The 16106-nt window shown below is 42.3% G+C and overlaps 1 protein-coding gene across 1 annotated transcript; it reads left to right on the top strand.

Annotated features, from left to right (window-relative positions):
• The first annotated feature begins 7511 nt into the window (after nucleotides 1–7511).
• Nucleotides 7512–14583, top strand: LOC119409804 (cysteine-rich venom protein). The gene is made up of 9 exons (XM_037676707.1): nucleotides 7512–7634; nucleotides 7819–7903; nucleotides 9788–9791; nucleotides 10024–10124; nucleotides 12023–12113; nucleotides 12449–12591; nucleotides 13975–14063; nucleotides 14177–14259; nucleotides 14340–14583. The coding sequence occupies exons 1-9, from the start codon at nucleotides 7561–7563 to the stop codon at nucleotides 14474–14476; spliced, it is 807 nt and encodes a 268-aa protein (XP_037532635.1). The 5' UTR covers nucleotides 7512–7560; the 3' UTR covers nucleotides 14477–14583.
• Nucleotides 14584–16106: the final 1523 nt, after the last annotated feature.

Here is a 16106-nt window from a genome sequence, read left to right as displayed (position 1 = left end):
CAGCGGCAGTTTGGACTTCCTGCTGTCGACATGACGGATAACCTGCAGAAGTGTCAGGAGGGGAAACGTTGAGGCTGCTTGCTTCATGGTCACCATGGTAACCACACGCCGGAGTCTCTCACTCTATGACAGCGCTCTTAAAACGACAGGCAGAAATGCAGAGTGGAAAATAAGCCTCGAGCGAGCAAAAGCCTGAATCTAAGTGCAGCTCTTGGCGACTACTTGTCCGTCGTTATTCACGAGGGAGCCTCCAGATTGTTTGGAAATGTTCCTCGTTCGAGTTTCAGAGGCTCGCATTTAAATTAAACATTTTTATTTTAATTGTGCAACAAGTTTTCTCTCAAAACAAGAGTTGTTGCAGGAGACCGTCAAGATATCGTCATGTCCTTCAGTGAGAGACTGGGAGCAAAAAGACAAACAAGTTTTAAAGTTTACATTTTATAAGAAGCGTAAAGATTCTGGGAGTAAGAATAATTCATGTGCAAAATATTTACAAAGTTTGGGCAGAACTGTGCAGGATCGCACTGTAAGTGGGGTGACATTTTTAAATGAGCAACTATAATTTATACATTTTAAAACGGGCCCTTGAAACTTGTCAAAATGTCGGTTCAACTTTCTGTGACCTGTTTGAACTTTGAATGTTTCCACGGTGGACGACCGAGGATGGCCCAGTTTACAGCTGCTGTTTGAATTTTTCACAATATGTATTTACTTATTTTACATTGAACTGTGACCAAATGTCTGCACAGTATTCTAATATTCACACCAGTTTTTGACGTTATTTTAACTTCTAATTTAGAATTTAATTAAGTCATCCTTCTGTATCTATAAAGGACTCCTTGAAAGAACTTTTAACATCTTGGACTCGTTTTAAGCTCCTAGTCTTGACTTTTGGTTAAAATCTAAAGTGTCTTGATGACCTGGATCCCAGACTCTGGAACAACCGCGGGTCAAAACGTGTTTAAAATCACTTTGTATACAGAAAAACCCACACATGTGATATTCACATGTAATATTTACATGTGACATGCACATGTTTTATTTATGCTTCATGTGAGAATCTGGAACTAAAGTGTGGATTTCCAATATTTTTGTTGCAAATTCATGCAAAAATCACGTGTTTCATTAGTAATTTCATGTTTTACATCATGCGGGTCCTCCATGAGGGTTCTGAATCATAATTTTAAAGTGTTTTGTTCACCTGATCCAGAACACTATTTAGCATTATTTTGTTATTTACAGTATATATCCGTCCATCCATCATCTTTACCTGCTTCTTCCTTTTCAGGTCGCAGGGGTCACTGGTGCCCATGTCCAGCCATCACTGTGCGAGAGGCGGGGGACACCCTGGACAGGTCGCAAGTCCATCAGGGAGTTTATATATATATATATATTATTTATTTATTTATTTTTCCTTTCGGCTGCTCCTTCTTCAGGGGTCGCCACAGTGAACTAACTCACACAAAGACTTGGCGATTGTTTTTTCACCGGATGTCCTTCCTGACACAACCTCAGACCACCGAGCTACCACAGCCTCTGTGTGGAGCAGGGATCTGCCATAGGGCGCCCAGGGGAGCAGATGGTGCGGGTTAAGGACCTTGCTCAAGGGTTCAGAGTGGGGCAAATGAGGGTGGAGGCAGCTGTGGATGTTTTACCTTTCCCACCCACATTTTGATGTTGTTGGTCTAGGGAGTTGAACCTGTGACCTTCTAATCACAGGCTCGCCTTCTCTAGCCGCTGCGCCACCACTCCGCCTTGTTATATATTTCTTGCTTTAAAAGTGTTTTAACCCATTTCTCAGTTTGTGTTTTATCATTTATTTTTTTTTTGTAAAAACGTTTTTTAAAGTGCAAACATTGTAACTGTTTTCTGAAGGCTCAACATCTGGTCAATCCATGGAAAGGACACTTTCACCACAAACTTTCACGGAGTTGGATAAAAACACTCGTAACAGCCGAACAGTTTCTTTACAGTCTGATGGCAGCTGAGACAGAGACACAGGCTGGACACACCAGATGGGCAGAACTAAAAACCTTTTAGGTGGAATAAAATGGGGACAGGTTTGTGTTTCTTGTTGTCTCTGCTGCCCCCTACAGGAACAAATGCTCATCTGCAGGTGGATGTTCAACACGAGAGATGCATGTTTCAAACATGACGGGCTGATACTTTTTAAAATGTGTGCTTTAAATATTAGTAAACATGAAGGCTCACTAACAACCAGGATGCTAAATAAGGGGAGATAAAAAGTAAAGTTCTTCCAAACGCAGCAGAACCAGTTGGTTTTAGATGAATTGTCCTAATTACAACGCTGAACATGCTGTGATCAACCTGACGAGTCGTCTCCAGTGTGACCAGGACTCGGGGCTGCTCAGACTCGTTTCGGGCCTAATGGGCCTCTCCTCCTTTTCTTCTATAGACCCGACCATGTTCTGCTCAGAAGAACCTTCCTGCAGGCTTCAACATAACGATGCGTCTCCTTCAAAGATGGACACTTCCTGCCGTGTCTGCAGCCCCATTAGACTCTAATCACCTGTTTTAGCAGCAGAAACCACCCGGAGTCCAGCCCTGGAGGGGCAGCTCTCCCCCCATCCTCACATATAAAAGGTTCAAAAGGTCATTCTGGGAAATCCTTTCAGTAAAACACCTGAAGTCAATATCAGGCTGCTAATGTTGGGTTGTTTTCCATCTGTTTGAGTGAAATCGAATCAAACCGACGCCAGAAGCTTTTGGCACTGAGACTCAAAGGGCTCCAGCGATCACCTACAATTTAGCTGCGGGATAAGAGCTAAATTAGGATTACTTTAGATTATATTTTCTGGACTGCATCGTTCATTTTTTGCACTTTTGATGGCTTCATTGTGCAAGTGCAAATTACGCGCTCAATGGTGCGTGAGTTTGTGAGAGTTTTGACCTTTCTGAGTAAACTGAACGCGCAGGAATGGAGTGAGAGGAGTGAAACGTGACATCTGGGTCGAAGCAGCAGCGGGGTGTTGGTTCTGGAAGCCGAACACGAGCGGCTCAGACTAACAGCTGGTTGGTGGAGAGGACGAGCAGATCAAAGCACGTCACAGAAAAACGACGAGATTGTTCAAATACGTGGACGTCAGCGAACATTCAAGATTTCATGAAGGTGCGTTTTGTATTTGGACCTCAGCTTCTCTGTGAAGACGTGACATCATCCCCCAGTGTTTGAACATGTTGTTGTCTTTTGGGGAAACGATCATGCTTCTGCGTTAACTTACAAGGCAGAGTTTGCAATTGCAAATTTATATCCACCACAACCGAAAGTGAGCGGCATAACAGGAATCGGGGTCAGCCGGGGTCAGAGATTAGATTGAGGGTCCAAAAATAAGGTTATGTTTAAGGTCAAGTATCAGGGTTAGCATTAGGGGTCATGTTAGGTTCAGGGCCATGGGTCAGGTTAAGTTTAGGGTCAAAGGTCAGTGATTAGGTTTACGGCCAGAAATGACGTTTTAGGTTTAGAGTCCAGGTTAGGTGTTGGGCTGGAGGAGAAGGTTCCATCCCAGTAAATTCTTTTGGTCCAACTGGATCAAAACGGCTGTTTATCTACAAGTCGATGCATTTCAAGATGGCTGCCTCAGCCAGCGCAAGAATTACCTTTAAGTCCTTTGGCTGCTCTCGTATCAGGTGTCGCCATGGATCGTCTGCCTCCGAGTCCAGTCGACGCCAGAACTACACAGGAAGTGCTTTTTAACGGCTGATTTGAGCTTATCGTGAAGATTCGACCCAAACGGCTTCACGGTGATTTTGACGTTTCTCATCATCAAATAACTTCCGTTTAAAACCGCGGGCGACGTGCATTCTTCAAATAAAATGTAAAAATGGCTTTCAATGTTCTTCTTTAAGTTAAACACTTTCATTAAAAAAAAGCCAGTTTCTCTGCTTTAAAAATGTAATGACTTATTTCAGACATCTTTATGTAAAAATCCCAGAATGGGGTGGGTGCGTGGTAAGAGTTACCGTCCCTGATTGATGATGTCATCGACGTCACGACCACCTGTAAAAGAACGCTGAAGGCCACCTCTGTTTGTTGTACCGTACACTTTATAAATAAAGTTTGAGAAAAAAGAAGACGCAGGAGAAGAGAGACCGTTCCCGCCGCGTCGTTTATCAGTGGCAGTGGAAGTTGAAGACTTTGTAGAGAATGAAAGAAAAGCTGGAACACAACGAGGTCACCAGACCAGAACCTGAACCAAAAACTGGATTTCAGGAATCTGGGGAAGACCCTGTCAGATGTTGGTGCAGTCTGAGGAGCTGCTCTTGTATAATTTAATGCTTTTTTGTCTATTTCCACAAGGAACATCCCATTAAATGTATATTTTAGCTTCCACTGTACCTGCACTAGATGAGTAGTGAGCATCTTACCTGCAGCCAGATGCATTAAAGAACAGCGGCTAACTGTAAGTCCTGGTGAACATCTCCTCCCAGCCTCGGTGGCTTCTCTCTTCTCTCCGTGATCGTGGCCTGCTGCTTGCTGGTCCAACGTCTCTGGATGGCAGAGATGAGCCAGCAGCTCCACTGAAGTAGGTCTTCAGACTAGATCCAAACATTCAGGTCCACGTTTGGCACCGATGACATCACACCTCAGAGTGATCGGAAAATGCTGAAGATACTCAAGTATTTTTCACATTTTTAGTCATAATTCAAAACTACTGTGAAATATTTTAATGGGAGGTGGCTCAGTTGGTAGAGCTGCCGCCTCTCAGCGAGAAGGTCCTTGATTCAAATCCTGGCCCAGGACCTTTCAGGGTGGAGTTTGCATGTTCTCTCTGTGCTGCGTGGGTTTTCTCCAGGTACTCCAGGTTCCTCCCACAGACCCAAAACATGCATGTTAGGCTAAATTGTCCCTAGGTGTGAAAGAGAGAGTGAATGGTTGTTTGTCTCGTTTGTCTCCATGTGTCCCTGTGATGGACTGGAGACCTGTCCAGGGTGTCCCCCGCCTCTCGCACAGTGACTGCTGGATGTGGACACCAGTGACCCCCGCATCCCAAAAAGGAAGAAGTGGGTAAAGATGATGGATGGATGGATATTTTAATGGGACAGTCTGAAAACAAACTCTATTCATGACTTTCTTTCAATTTATAGCTTCAAAACAATTTTCATTTGACCTTTAAGGAAAACGAAGCCGAAGGTTGTTAAATGTGTACGTTAGCATTTTTTAAACAATGTGGTCGCAGCAAACGCAAACATTTCCAACACCGCTAAAACCCTTGAGTTTGATGCTCTTTCTACATGCGACCGTTTAAAACGTGCACTTTCTGTCCGACTTCATGAAAAGAGGTTTTGTATAAAATGCAGCATATGGACGCACAACGCCATGTGTACATAAAGAACTGCACCCACGGCGTGGATCAGTGCAGTTAACATTAATTACCTCTGACAGCGGAGGGTAAACTGACTGAAGTTTGCATTTCTGCAGGACTGCAGCTCATTATTGTTATCCAGATATTTTTATATTTTGTTTTGGGGTGAAAAGAGGATCAAAACGCTCATATCGGATCATTAAGTGAAACTTTGGGAAAGCATGAATTTAGCTCACCTCATATACAGGTGCTGGTCATAAAATTAGAATATCATGAAAAAGTTGATTAATTTCAGTAATTCCATTCAAAAAGTGAAACTTGTATATTATATGCATTCATTACACACAGACTGATATATTTCAAATGTTTATTTCATTTAATGTTGATGATTATAACTGACAACTAATGAAAACCCCCAAATTCAGTATCTCAGAAAATTTAAATATTGTGAAAAAGTTCAATATTGAAGACACCTGATGCCACAGTCTAATCAGCTAATTGACTCAAAACTCCTGCAAAGGCCTTTAAATGGTCTCAGTCTAGTTCTGTAGGCTACACAATCATGGGGAAGACTGCTGACTTGACAGTTGTCCAAAAGACGACCATTGACTCCTTGCACAAGGAGGGCTAGACACAAAAGGTCATTTCTAAAGAGGCTGGCTGTTCGTAGAGCTCTGTGTTCAAGCACATTAATAGAGAGGCGAAGGGAAGGAAAAGATGTGGTAGAAAAAAATGTACAAGCAATAGATATAACCACACCCTGGAGAGGATTGTGGAACAAAACCCATTCCAAAATGTGGGGGAGATTCACAAAGAGTGGACTGCATCTGGAGTCCGTGCTTCAAGAACCACCACGCACAGACGTATGCAAGACATGGGTTTCAGCTGTCACATTCCTTGTGTCAAGCCAATCTTGAACAAGAAACAGTGTGAGAAGCGTCTCTCTTGGGACTGCTGCTGAGTGGTCCAAAGTTATGTTCTCTGGTGGAAGTAAATTTTGCATTCCCTTTGGAAATCAAGGTCCCAGAGTCTGGAGGAAAAGAGGAGAGGCACAGAATCCACGTTGCACGAGGTCCAGTGTCAAGTTTTCACAGTCAGTGATGGTGACCAAGGTCAATGCAGCTGTCTACCAGGAAGTTTTAGAGCTTTTCATGCTGCTGACCAACTTTATGGAAATGCAGATTTCATTTTCCAACAGGACTTGGAACCTGCAAGCAGTGCCAGAGCTACCAGTACCTGGTTTAAGGACCATGGTATCCATGTTCTTGATTGGCCAGCAAACTCGCCTGACCTTAGACCCCATAGAAAATCTATGGAGTATTGTGAAGAGGAAGATGCGATACAGCAGAGCCAACAATTCAGAAGAGCTGGAGGCCACTATCAGAGCAACCTGGGCTCTCATAACACCTGAGCAGTGATCGACTCCATGCCATGACGCATTGCTGCAGTAATCCAGACAAAAGGAGCAACAACTAAGTATTGATGCTGTACATGCTCATACTTTTCAGTTGGCCAACATTTCTAAAAATTATTTTTTATTGGTCTTAAGTAATGTTCAAATTTTCTGAGATACTGAATTTGGGGTTTTCATTAGTGGTCAGTTATAATCATCAACATTAAAATAAATAAACATTTGAAATATATCGGTCTGTGTGTAATGAATGAATAAATATACAAGTTTCACTTTTTGTATGGAATTACTGAACTAAATAAACATTTTCATGACGTTCTAATTTTATGACCAGCGCCTGTATTTGCTGTTCTAATAAAAATGAGTTCAGATGGATCCAACACTGACCGGTTTCTTCTCCCACACATACGTTCCGCTTGATGTACAGAAAGGTGTGTCCTCAGCCTCCAGGATCTGTATCCATCTACATACATGACACTCAGGTCAGGAGAGTTTTCTGTCGGAGCTCCTTTATGCTTTATTTACCTTCTACTTTCCCGTCTGCGCTGGGTAAACACGCGTTAATAGAGCAGACAGTCACTACACCCAGCAGCTCAGCAGCTTCTTTATTTACTCCCTGTCACTCTGCAGAAACAAAGCCTCCTCAGAACAACGTGATGGATCTGCTTTTGCCCCATGTCAAGCGTGTAAATCCAGCCTTCATCATTATCCCCCCGAGGGGAACGGGACACTTTTCACACACCTGTAGGAGCTATAAAAGGACGAGTGGGAAACTCTTCATCCTGAAGACCTGAGAGCCGGGACGTCGCCTCAGTAAGTGTTTGGATGACAGAAGCAGGTTCACCTCAAGAGAATATCCTGCAGTCAAGAAGGCCAACTTTTCGCTTTAACTTTAAAATGTATGTATTTTTTTTTTGTGTCTTCCTCCATTTTAATCATTCTAGTTCTTCATAAAATTGATTAATAATGAACAAACTAATTAGCTTCTCATTGGTCCTCGTTGTATTCATATTTTTAAATAAATTTGCATTGAAATCTGTGCAGAACGTTACATACGTTGTTCATTTGTGCTTCATCACACAGAGGAGTCTTCTTCATTGTTGGGAAAATGTTTGCCTTCCTGATTTGCATCTTCATCCTGCAGGATGTCCAAACTGCCTGTGTGCCTGTGAGTGCAACTATTATTATTATTATTATTATCATTAATATTACTATTATTATTATTATTATTGGATGCGGCTCTGAAAGTAAATTTACTGAAGTAAAAAAATAAATAACATGGAAAAAAACAAGATTTTAGAGATTAATAAGAAGAATCTCTGGTTGAGGGATGAGGAGCTCCGTCATCCGGGGGGAGCTCGGAGTAGAGCCACTGCTCCTCCTCATTGAAAGGAGTCAGCTGAGGTGGTCCGGGTGTCTGATTAAGACACCTCCTGTCGCCTCCATTTGGAAGTTTTCTGGCCATGTCCCACTGGGAAGAGACTCCAGATCAGACCCAGAAGCCTCTGGAGAGATTCTCTCTCTGGTCTGGAAACACCTTGGGGTCCTCCAGGAGGAGCTGGTGGAGGTTTCTCTCCTGGACCCGTTATCTCTGTGACCCGACTAAGAATCAGCCACAGACGATGGAGAACTTTGGTTGAAGGATAATTTTAAGTTTGAAAAATGTGTGAGATGTTTATTTGAATCTTGTCTCAATAAAAACACAAATTTCCCTCTTTTTAATTTAAGCATGATTAGGGATTTTAAATCTGTGAGTAATCTATCAAATCTTTTTTTATTTATTTAAAATAATAAAGGGATAATTTATTTAAAAAGTAGTCAGTCAGTGTCTTACCTGCAGCAGACAGCTGTCAGCGGTATCCGTTTGAAGAATCAGGACAAACATGTCATGAAGAAATCAAAACAGCATTTAACCCTCCTGCTGCCCTCGGGTCAAAATGTCATTTAGACCCGATCGCGCTCTGGGGTGAGAGTTGAACCCAGGTGCAGACAGACTTGGGGAAACTCAAAGGTAAAATAAAGTAATCTATTTATGTGGCAGCAAAACTTACACATAAACTGGGATCAGGGAGACACAGAGAAAACAGCACGATGGCACCGGGAAGCACAATCCACGGACGGGGGACAGACAAAACAACAAGGTCTTTAAAGGGTCTCTAACGAGACACGATGATGAACACCTGGGGCGATTAAGAATGGGAACAGGTGAAGGTGACAGATTGATTTTTTTTTTGCACATCTCTGAGTGTTTATTTGTCTGAACTGTTAGTAATTTGTTAATCACAGGTTAGATTTAAGCCCTGTGATGGACTTGCGACCCGTCCAGGGTGTCCCCCGCCCCTCGCACAGTGATTGCTGGACATGAGCACCAGCGACCCCCGTGACCCAAAATGGAATAAGCGGGTAAAGAAAATGGATGGATGGATGGAGGTTAGATTTAACAAAACTCAAAAGGAAATCTACAACTGATTAAGTCTGGGCCGATTCAAGATGGCCGCCGCAACTACATCACACCAGCTCAGACAATTTTAAAGATATTGAGCTAAAATTGCTCGCGGTAATGGCTCTTAAAATCAACACCCTCTGTCTGTTAGCAAAATATCTCATGAACCGTTGGACAGAATGTAGTGAAACTCTCAGAAACAAATTAAATGCACATTTGGAGTTTACGCCGGCACAGCTGATGAGCCTCAACCAACATAAAAATGGTTCCAACTTGGTTTACAGAGATCTGAGGTAGTAGCTGAGAGTCATGTCCAACACATACACTGAGGGTTCTCTGTCTTTGCCCTGATAGCATCATGTTATCATGAGAATTAATCTTGGATTTCGTTCGTGTTGACTTTCATCACCTTACCTGGAATGAAAGAAAAACAAACACGACGCTCTTTTCAGGAATTCAAATGTTTTCAGGAACATTGATTGATTATTTCCTAACTTTTTAACTTTCTGTGAATCTCTTCTTGGTCTGCACGTTGGATGATCTGTTGTTGGATGATGAACTGACCCTGGTTTCCTCTTGTTTTAACACGTGCGCTCCACTGCACCGCAGCAAGGTAAGCAGCCGGTTCAGCCCTGCAGCCAAACACTCTTATTTTTACTGTCGTCCTGAGCAGGACCTCCCAGAACCACCGCAGGCTTTGCTTCAGTTCTTCTTGGTTATGTGGAGCCAGAGCAATTAGAGCAGGATGTGTTTGTGCGTCGTGTGTCCGAGCAGCAGAGTAAACGTGTCTTTAATCCGGTGTGTACTCGCCGGCTTTAAAAGTGTGCGTTTGTGTGTGCGCGCAGATATTTGCCCCACAAACGCCACCGTCCAGGCCAAGATCGTGGACGTGCACAACGCCTTCAGAAGAGCCGTGGATCCTCCTGCTGCTGACATGCTGATGATGGTCTTTATTTTTCATCTCAAACACAATAAATAGCTCAAATCTGTTAATATTTGTTGTGCTACATTAAAAATCTTCCTAACATCTCTTAAAAATAACAAAGTTTGTTGTAAACTTAATTTACATGCTGTTCTGTTGTTTCAAACGCTCGCTCTTTAATCTGCACTCTTCTTCTTCTTCTTCTTCTTTTGGCCTTTCTGTCTTCAGGGCTCTCACTCTCCCGGGGCTCAAAGTGGGAAAAAAAAAAAATCCTGAGCCTGAAACTTTTTTTTGTGGCGTTGATAGAATAAAATCATGACATATTGCCAACAATTATTAAAAACGCTCTCTGAAAAGTGCAAACAACTACTTTTAACAACAAACAATTCAGCTTCAAGTAACAATGACTTAAACGAGGGTTCAATGTATTTGAACTTAAACAACATAAAATATGTACTGCCACGCAGCAGCAACAAAAAACAAACCCTCAAAAAGACTCACCACATTGAACAGACACATTTCAGTCAATTAATTTGTAATAAATTTAGAATACTCAATATCACAATCTTAAAGGAAGAAGTTCCACAGAGCTGGTTTTAGGACTCCTATCGTTCTAAATAACTTCTAGAGTAGGAGCTGGAGTCATTTCGCAACATCAACACAACGATGTTCTGTGCAGTGAAAAAGTTTTTTCTGAACACAGACTGTTTAAACTCTAATGAAAATGTCTTACCAGCACTGGCGTCAAAAGAATTTGTAAGGGGTGGGGGGCAGGCACACTGGTGGGGGGGTCTGGGGGTCCTCCCCCAGAGAATTAAAAAAAAAGTAGATACCATTTCCTGTATTCTGGTGTATTTAAAGGGGTTAATCATCTATATTTACCTACATAAGTAACTTGATTCAACAACTATTTTAGAGAGCAACAAGAAGTAGCCTGACCAACAGCTCTCCTTGTGTGAATAGAGCACGCTCTGCTCACCTCGAGCATCCTAATGTCCCCACCCCGCTTGACAACTGCCGGCACTAACTTAGCGCTAAGATAGCATGACACACTCCACAGCGAGTCATCCTCCTCCTCTATCTGTCCTCACTCCAGCTACCTCCACGTCCTCTCTAACTGCATCCATGTATCTCCTCTTTGTCTTTTTCCTGCAGCTACATTTCTAACATCCTTCGACCAATATATCCACTGTCCCTCCTCTGGACATGTCCAAACCATCTCAGTGTGTCCTCTCTAACTTTGTCTCCCAGTTGTTCAACCTGTGCTGTACCTCTGATGATCTCATTCCTGATCTTCTCCATCCTTGTCTCTCCTAAGGAGAACCTCAACATCTTCCGCTCTGGCTCTTCCAGTTCTGTCAAGGAAGCCATCTTTGTCAAACGAGAAAACCATTAAATACTAAACTTTCCAGAACATAAAATACAACTTTAAATCTGATCCCCAGACAGTTTCACATCAAATCAAACCTTCGTACTTGAGACATAAACATCTCACAGGTGGACCAGGTCAGCTAGCTAAACAACAAAAGTCTTCAGTGTCCAGTCCTCGTTCTGGGAGGGCACTTTTCCACATATTTTAGATTATTTTTAAACACTCCTGATTGGAATGAATGGTTAGTTAACGGTCTTCTGCAGAACTCGAGGACATGCTGGAGTTCATGTAACCTTCATGTCAGGTGTGTTGGAGGAGAGAAACAACTAAAACAAGCAGGATTAGGTTGAACATCTCTGGATTAGAGGCTTCAAACTCTGCATTTTCAGTTTTCATTCAGAAAGCTTCTTGGATGAGAAGCAAAGTGTCTTCAAAAGCTAATGTAGGCACGAATATGTCAGATGTGTTGTTTCATGTATTTATCTGAAGAGTCTGATGAAATCCTGCTTTTAAAATGTCCATTTAAGACTAAACTCGTCCTTTTCCTCAGACGTACAGCGAGGAGCTGGCCGCCAGCGTTCAGGCCTGGGTTGATGAGTGTGACCTGAGACACGGACCCCCCAACTCCCGCCAGCTCGACGGTACCCTCCTTCGTCCCTTCTCTTTCTCTGCAGCATATTTGTCTTTTGTCTTCCACGACCTGAGACGTCCCCTCTGTCAGTTTAAGGGTTCCTTGGAGCCGACTGCTCCGATGATAGATGTTCGCCGTTACGACGAGCGTTATCTCATCGTCGGGCCTAATGACGTTTAATGGCAGATTACATCGTGTAAAATATGTGATCGTTAAGAGAGAATATCCCCAAAAGGTTTTTTAATGAACCCTGTTTTATCTAAATATCACAAACAGTGGGAGGTGGACAACAGGGATGTGTGTTTGTGCGTCAGCGCTGTCATGTGTTTCCCTCCGTTAAAGCAGGATATGAATTAGGAGAGAATCTGTACTTTTCATCGTCTCCATCCTCGTGGACGAGCGTGATCAGAGCCTGGAACGACGAGAAGTCGAACTATCTTTATCCCAACAGATCCACCAACGGACAACCCATCGGCCACTACACACAGGTACACACACTCAGCTGTTTGTTGGTTTTATGTTTGCTGTGGTTGGTTAACAATTGAAGTCAAGAAGTCAAGAAGACAAGAAGACAAGAAGACAAGAAGACAAGAAGGCGAACACCGCTAATTCACCTTAAAAACGCTTTTTTAAAAAAAAAAACAAATAATCTAAAACTTGCTGCTAACTAATCAGACTCACTCCTGTCTGTTAGCAAAACGTGTCATCAACTACTGCAGCCACTGATTGACGTTTGGAGCAAAGCCAATTCAAGATGGCTGCCACAGCTTTTTGGTTGATTTTTAATATTTGTCCGATTTTAGAATTATTTTATTTCTTATTTGTTTCTGTGTTTCAGTTTTTTTTTCAGGTTCCTGTGTGTCTTCTAGCACTTCCAGTTTGTTCTGCTCCTTTAGCTCCAGCCTGTCCCTTTCTCACCTGTCCCACTCTCCCTTGTCTCTTATGTGACTCATTCATGTCTCCTTAGTCTCTTTTGTGTCTCCTACTGCCTTCTTTGTGTCTTTTTTGTGTCTTGTTCAGTTCATGCCTTCTTTGTCTCTTACTGTGTCTCTTACAGTCTTCTTTGTGTCTTACTGTGTCTCTTACAGTCTTCTTTGAGTCTCTCTTGTTTCTGCTCCATGTCTCTTTAGTGACTCTTGGGAGAGTTGAACAGTTTTTGCTGTAACGTCAGCTTTTCATTTCATAAAGTTTATGTTTTTATTTGAATTCTTCATACCAGTCTGCTTTCCTGGCTCCAATTCACCTGTGAAACCGTGACACATGCTGAACTTGAAACAACAAACATCTACAGTATAATTCAGTTAATGTTGCTGTTGACTAAACATTTGGTGTAGAATCAGCTGAGACTGATCCTTAAAACACATTCTGAGCTCTAACAGTTTGCAAAACATCCCTCCATCCATCATCTTTACCCGCTTCTTCCTTTTTGGACCGTGGGGGTCACTATTGCCCATGTCCAGCAATCACTGTGCAGGAGGCGGAGGACACCCTGGACAGGTCTCCAGTCCATCATTGGGACACACAGAGACAAACAACCATTCAGTCTCTCACTCACCTAGGGACAATTTAGAGTCACCATTCAGCCTAACATGCATGTTTTTGGTCTGTGGGAGGAAACTGGAGTACCCGGAGAAAACCCACGCAGCACGGAGAGAACATGCAAACTCCACCCAGAAAGGCCCCCGGCCAAGATTTGAACCAGGGACCTGCTCGCTGAGAGGCAGCAGCTCTACCAACTGCGCCACCGTGCTGCCCATGAGCAGAATTAATATTTTGAATTAAATGTGCAGCTTTAAATAGTCTCATTGTACAGAAATGTCTTTAGGGTTCATGTTAAATAAGTTTCCTAACCTCCGTTGTTTTTGTTGCAGGTGGTGTGGAGCAGCTCGTACAGAGTCGGCTGTGGATTCACACAATGCCCCAACAACGTCTACTTCTACGGCTGCCAGTATTATCGAGCGTACGTGACGAAGAAAAACTAACAACTATTTGTTGTACATTTTATTCATATCCTAACTTATATTTTTTATTATATATTATTCTCAGAAACTGACTAATCTTGTTTTCTGACAGTGGAAACTTTAAAACATGGCCGCCATACAAAGTTGGAGCCTCGTGCGCTTCTTGTCCCAACGACTGCGTGAACAAACTCTGCAGTAAATATCAGATTAAAAACAAGAACGAATCGCACGGTGTCTAATAAAGGAGTTAATTTCTTCTTTGCTCTCCCGCGCAGCCAACCCCTGTCCTTACATCAACAAGTTCATCAACTGCCCCACCCTGAAGGTCATCACCGGCTGCAGCAATCGGCTGGTGTCCGACTGGTGTCCCGCTTCCTGCAACTGCACCGCCCAAATTATCCCAATTTATTAATCTGAACACGCTTCAGTCCTCACTGCATGTTGAGTTGAAACTCCTGCAGGATTATGACACAATATCCACGGCCACAGCTGTCAAGAACATTAAAGGCAATAAATAAAACCCTGAGCTTTGTTTTTTCTCCCTTAAACTGTCTGAAATTTACATTCAATTATTCTTGCTCATTAAAAAAATGGGATTAGATTAAGGTTTTAAGTGTACAGAATTAAACCAAATTATTGCATATATACATATGTATATATATATATATATATATATACATATATATATATATGTGTGTGTGTGTGTGTGTGTGTGTGTGTATAAAGTGTTTAAACCATTCCTACACTCTTGCAAATTCTAAAAAAATGTTTCTAAACTCTAAATGCTCTAAAAGAGCACAGAATGTCATGATTTAAGCTCCCTGCTTCCTCTGCTCTTTACCACCTGCAAGTGTTCTTGGCCACGCCCACTTCTCCGCTCTGCACACTGAACAGCTGATCAACTGCAGCAGGAAGTTTTTCCTGCAGCAGTATGGGCTGCACAAATGTGCAGAAGGTGCTAAATAATTCAAAATAATTTATTTTTAATAAAAATTCCATGCTGATTGTGCGGCTCATCCATCAATCGGCCAATTATGTGTCATGTCCACTCTTATTCTGAAAAACCGCGATAGAGTGAGTCTGCGATAAAGGAACTGTGACAGCGAGGGACTACTGTATATAAATATATATACAAAAGTTGGGATTTATATGTCTAAAGATTGAATGAAAAAAGTTTCACTCATTGAACGGAACTACTGAATTAATTCAACCTTTTCATGATATTCTAATTTTATGACCAGCAAATTCATATATATATATATATATACACAAACAGGATTCCAAAAAAGTTGGGACACTAAACAAATTGTGAATAAAAACTGAATGCAATGATGTGGAGGTGCCAACATCTAATATTTTATTCAGAATAGAACACAAATCACAGATCAAAAGTTTAAACTGAGAGAATGTATCATTTTAAGGGAAAAATCTGTTGTTTCCAAATTTCATGGCGTCAACAAATCCCAAAAAAGTTGGGACAAGTCCATTTTTCCCACTGTGTGGCATCCCCCCTTCTTCTTACAACACTCAACAGATGTCTGGGGACAGAGGAGACCAGTTTCTCCAGTTTAGAAATAGGAATGCTCTCCCATTCATGTCTAAAACAGGCCTCTAAATGTTCAATCGTCTTGGGCCTTCTTTGTTGCACCTTCCTCTTTATGATGCACCAAATGTTCTCTATAGGTGAAAGATCTGGACTGCAGGCTGGCCATTTCAGTACCCGGATCCTTCTCCTACGTAGCCATGATGTTGTGATTGCTGCAGAATGTGGTCTGTCATTATCGTGTTGAAAAATGCAGGGTCTTCCCTGAAAGAGATGACGTCTAGATGGGAGCATATGATGTTCTAGAACCTGAACATAGTTCTCTGCATTAATGGTGCCTTTCCAGACATGCAAGCTGCCCATGCCACAAGCGCTCATGCAACCCCATACCATCAGAGATGCAGGCTTCTGAACGGAGCGTTGATAACAACTTGGGCTATCCTTGTCCTCTCTGGTCCGGATGACATGGCGTCCCAGTGTTCCATAAAGAACTTCAAAT

The sequence above is a fragment of the Nematolebias whitei genome, chromosome 5 (genome assembly GCF_014905685.2).
Source record: "Nematolebias whitei isolate Nwh7 chromosome 5, NemWhi1, whole genome shotgun sequence".
NCBI classification, from domain to species: Eukaryota; Metazoa; Chordata; class Actinopteri; order Cyprinodontiformes; family Rivulidae; genus Nematolebias; species Nematolebias whitei.
This window is presented reverse-complemented; position numbering and strand designations above follow the sequence as displayed.

Excerpts from the sequence above, each read along its gene's own strand:
- LOC119409804 (XM_037676707.1), top strand. The coding sequence starts at position 7,561 with ATGACAGAAGCAGGTTCACCTCAAGAGAATATCCTGCAGTCAAGAAGG. Across the intron at positions 10,125-12,022 it reads CTGCTGACATGCTGATGATG|ACGTACAGCGAGGAGCTGGC; the intron begins GTCTTTATTTTT and ends CCTTTTCCTCAG. Across the intron at positions 12,114-12,448 it reads CAACTCCCGCCAGCTCGACG|GATATGAATTAGGAGAGAAT; the intron begins GTACCCTCCTTC and ends CCGTTAAAGCAG.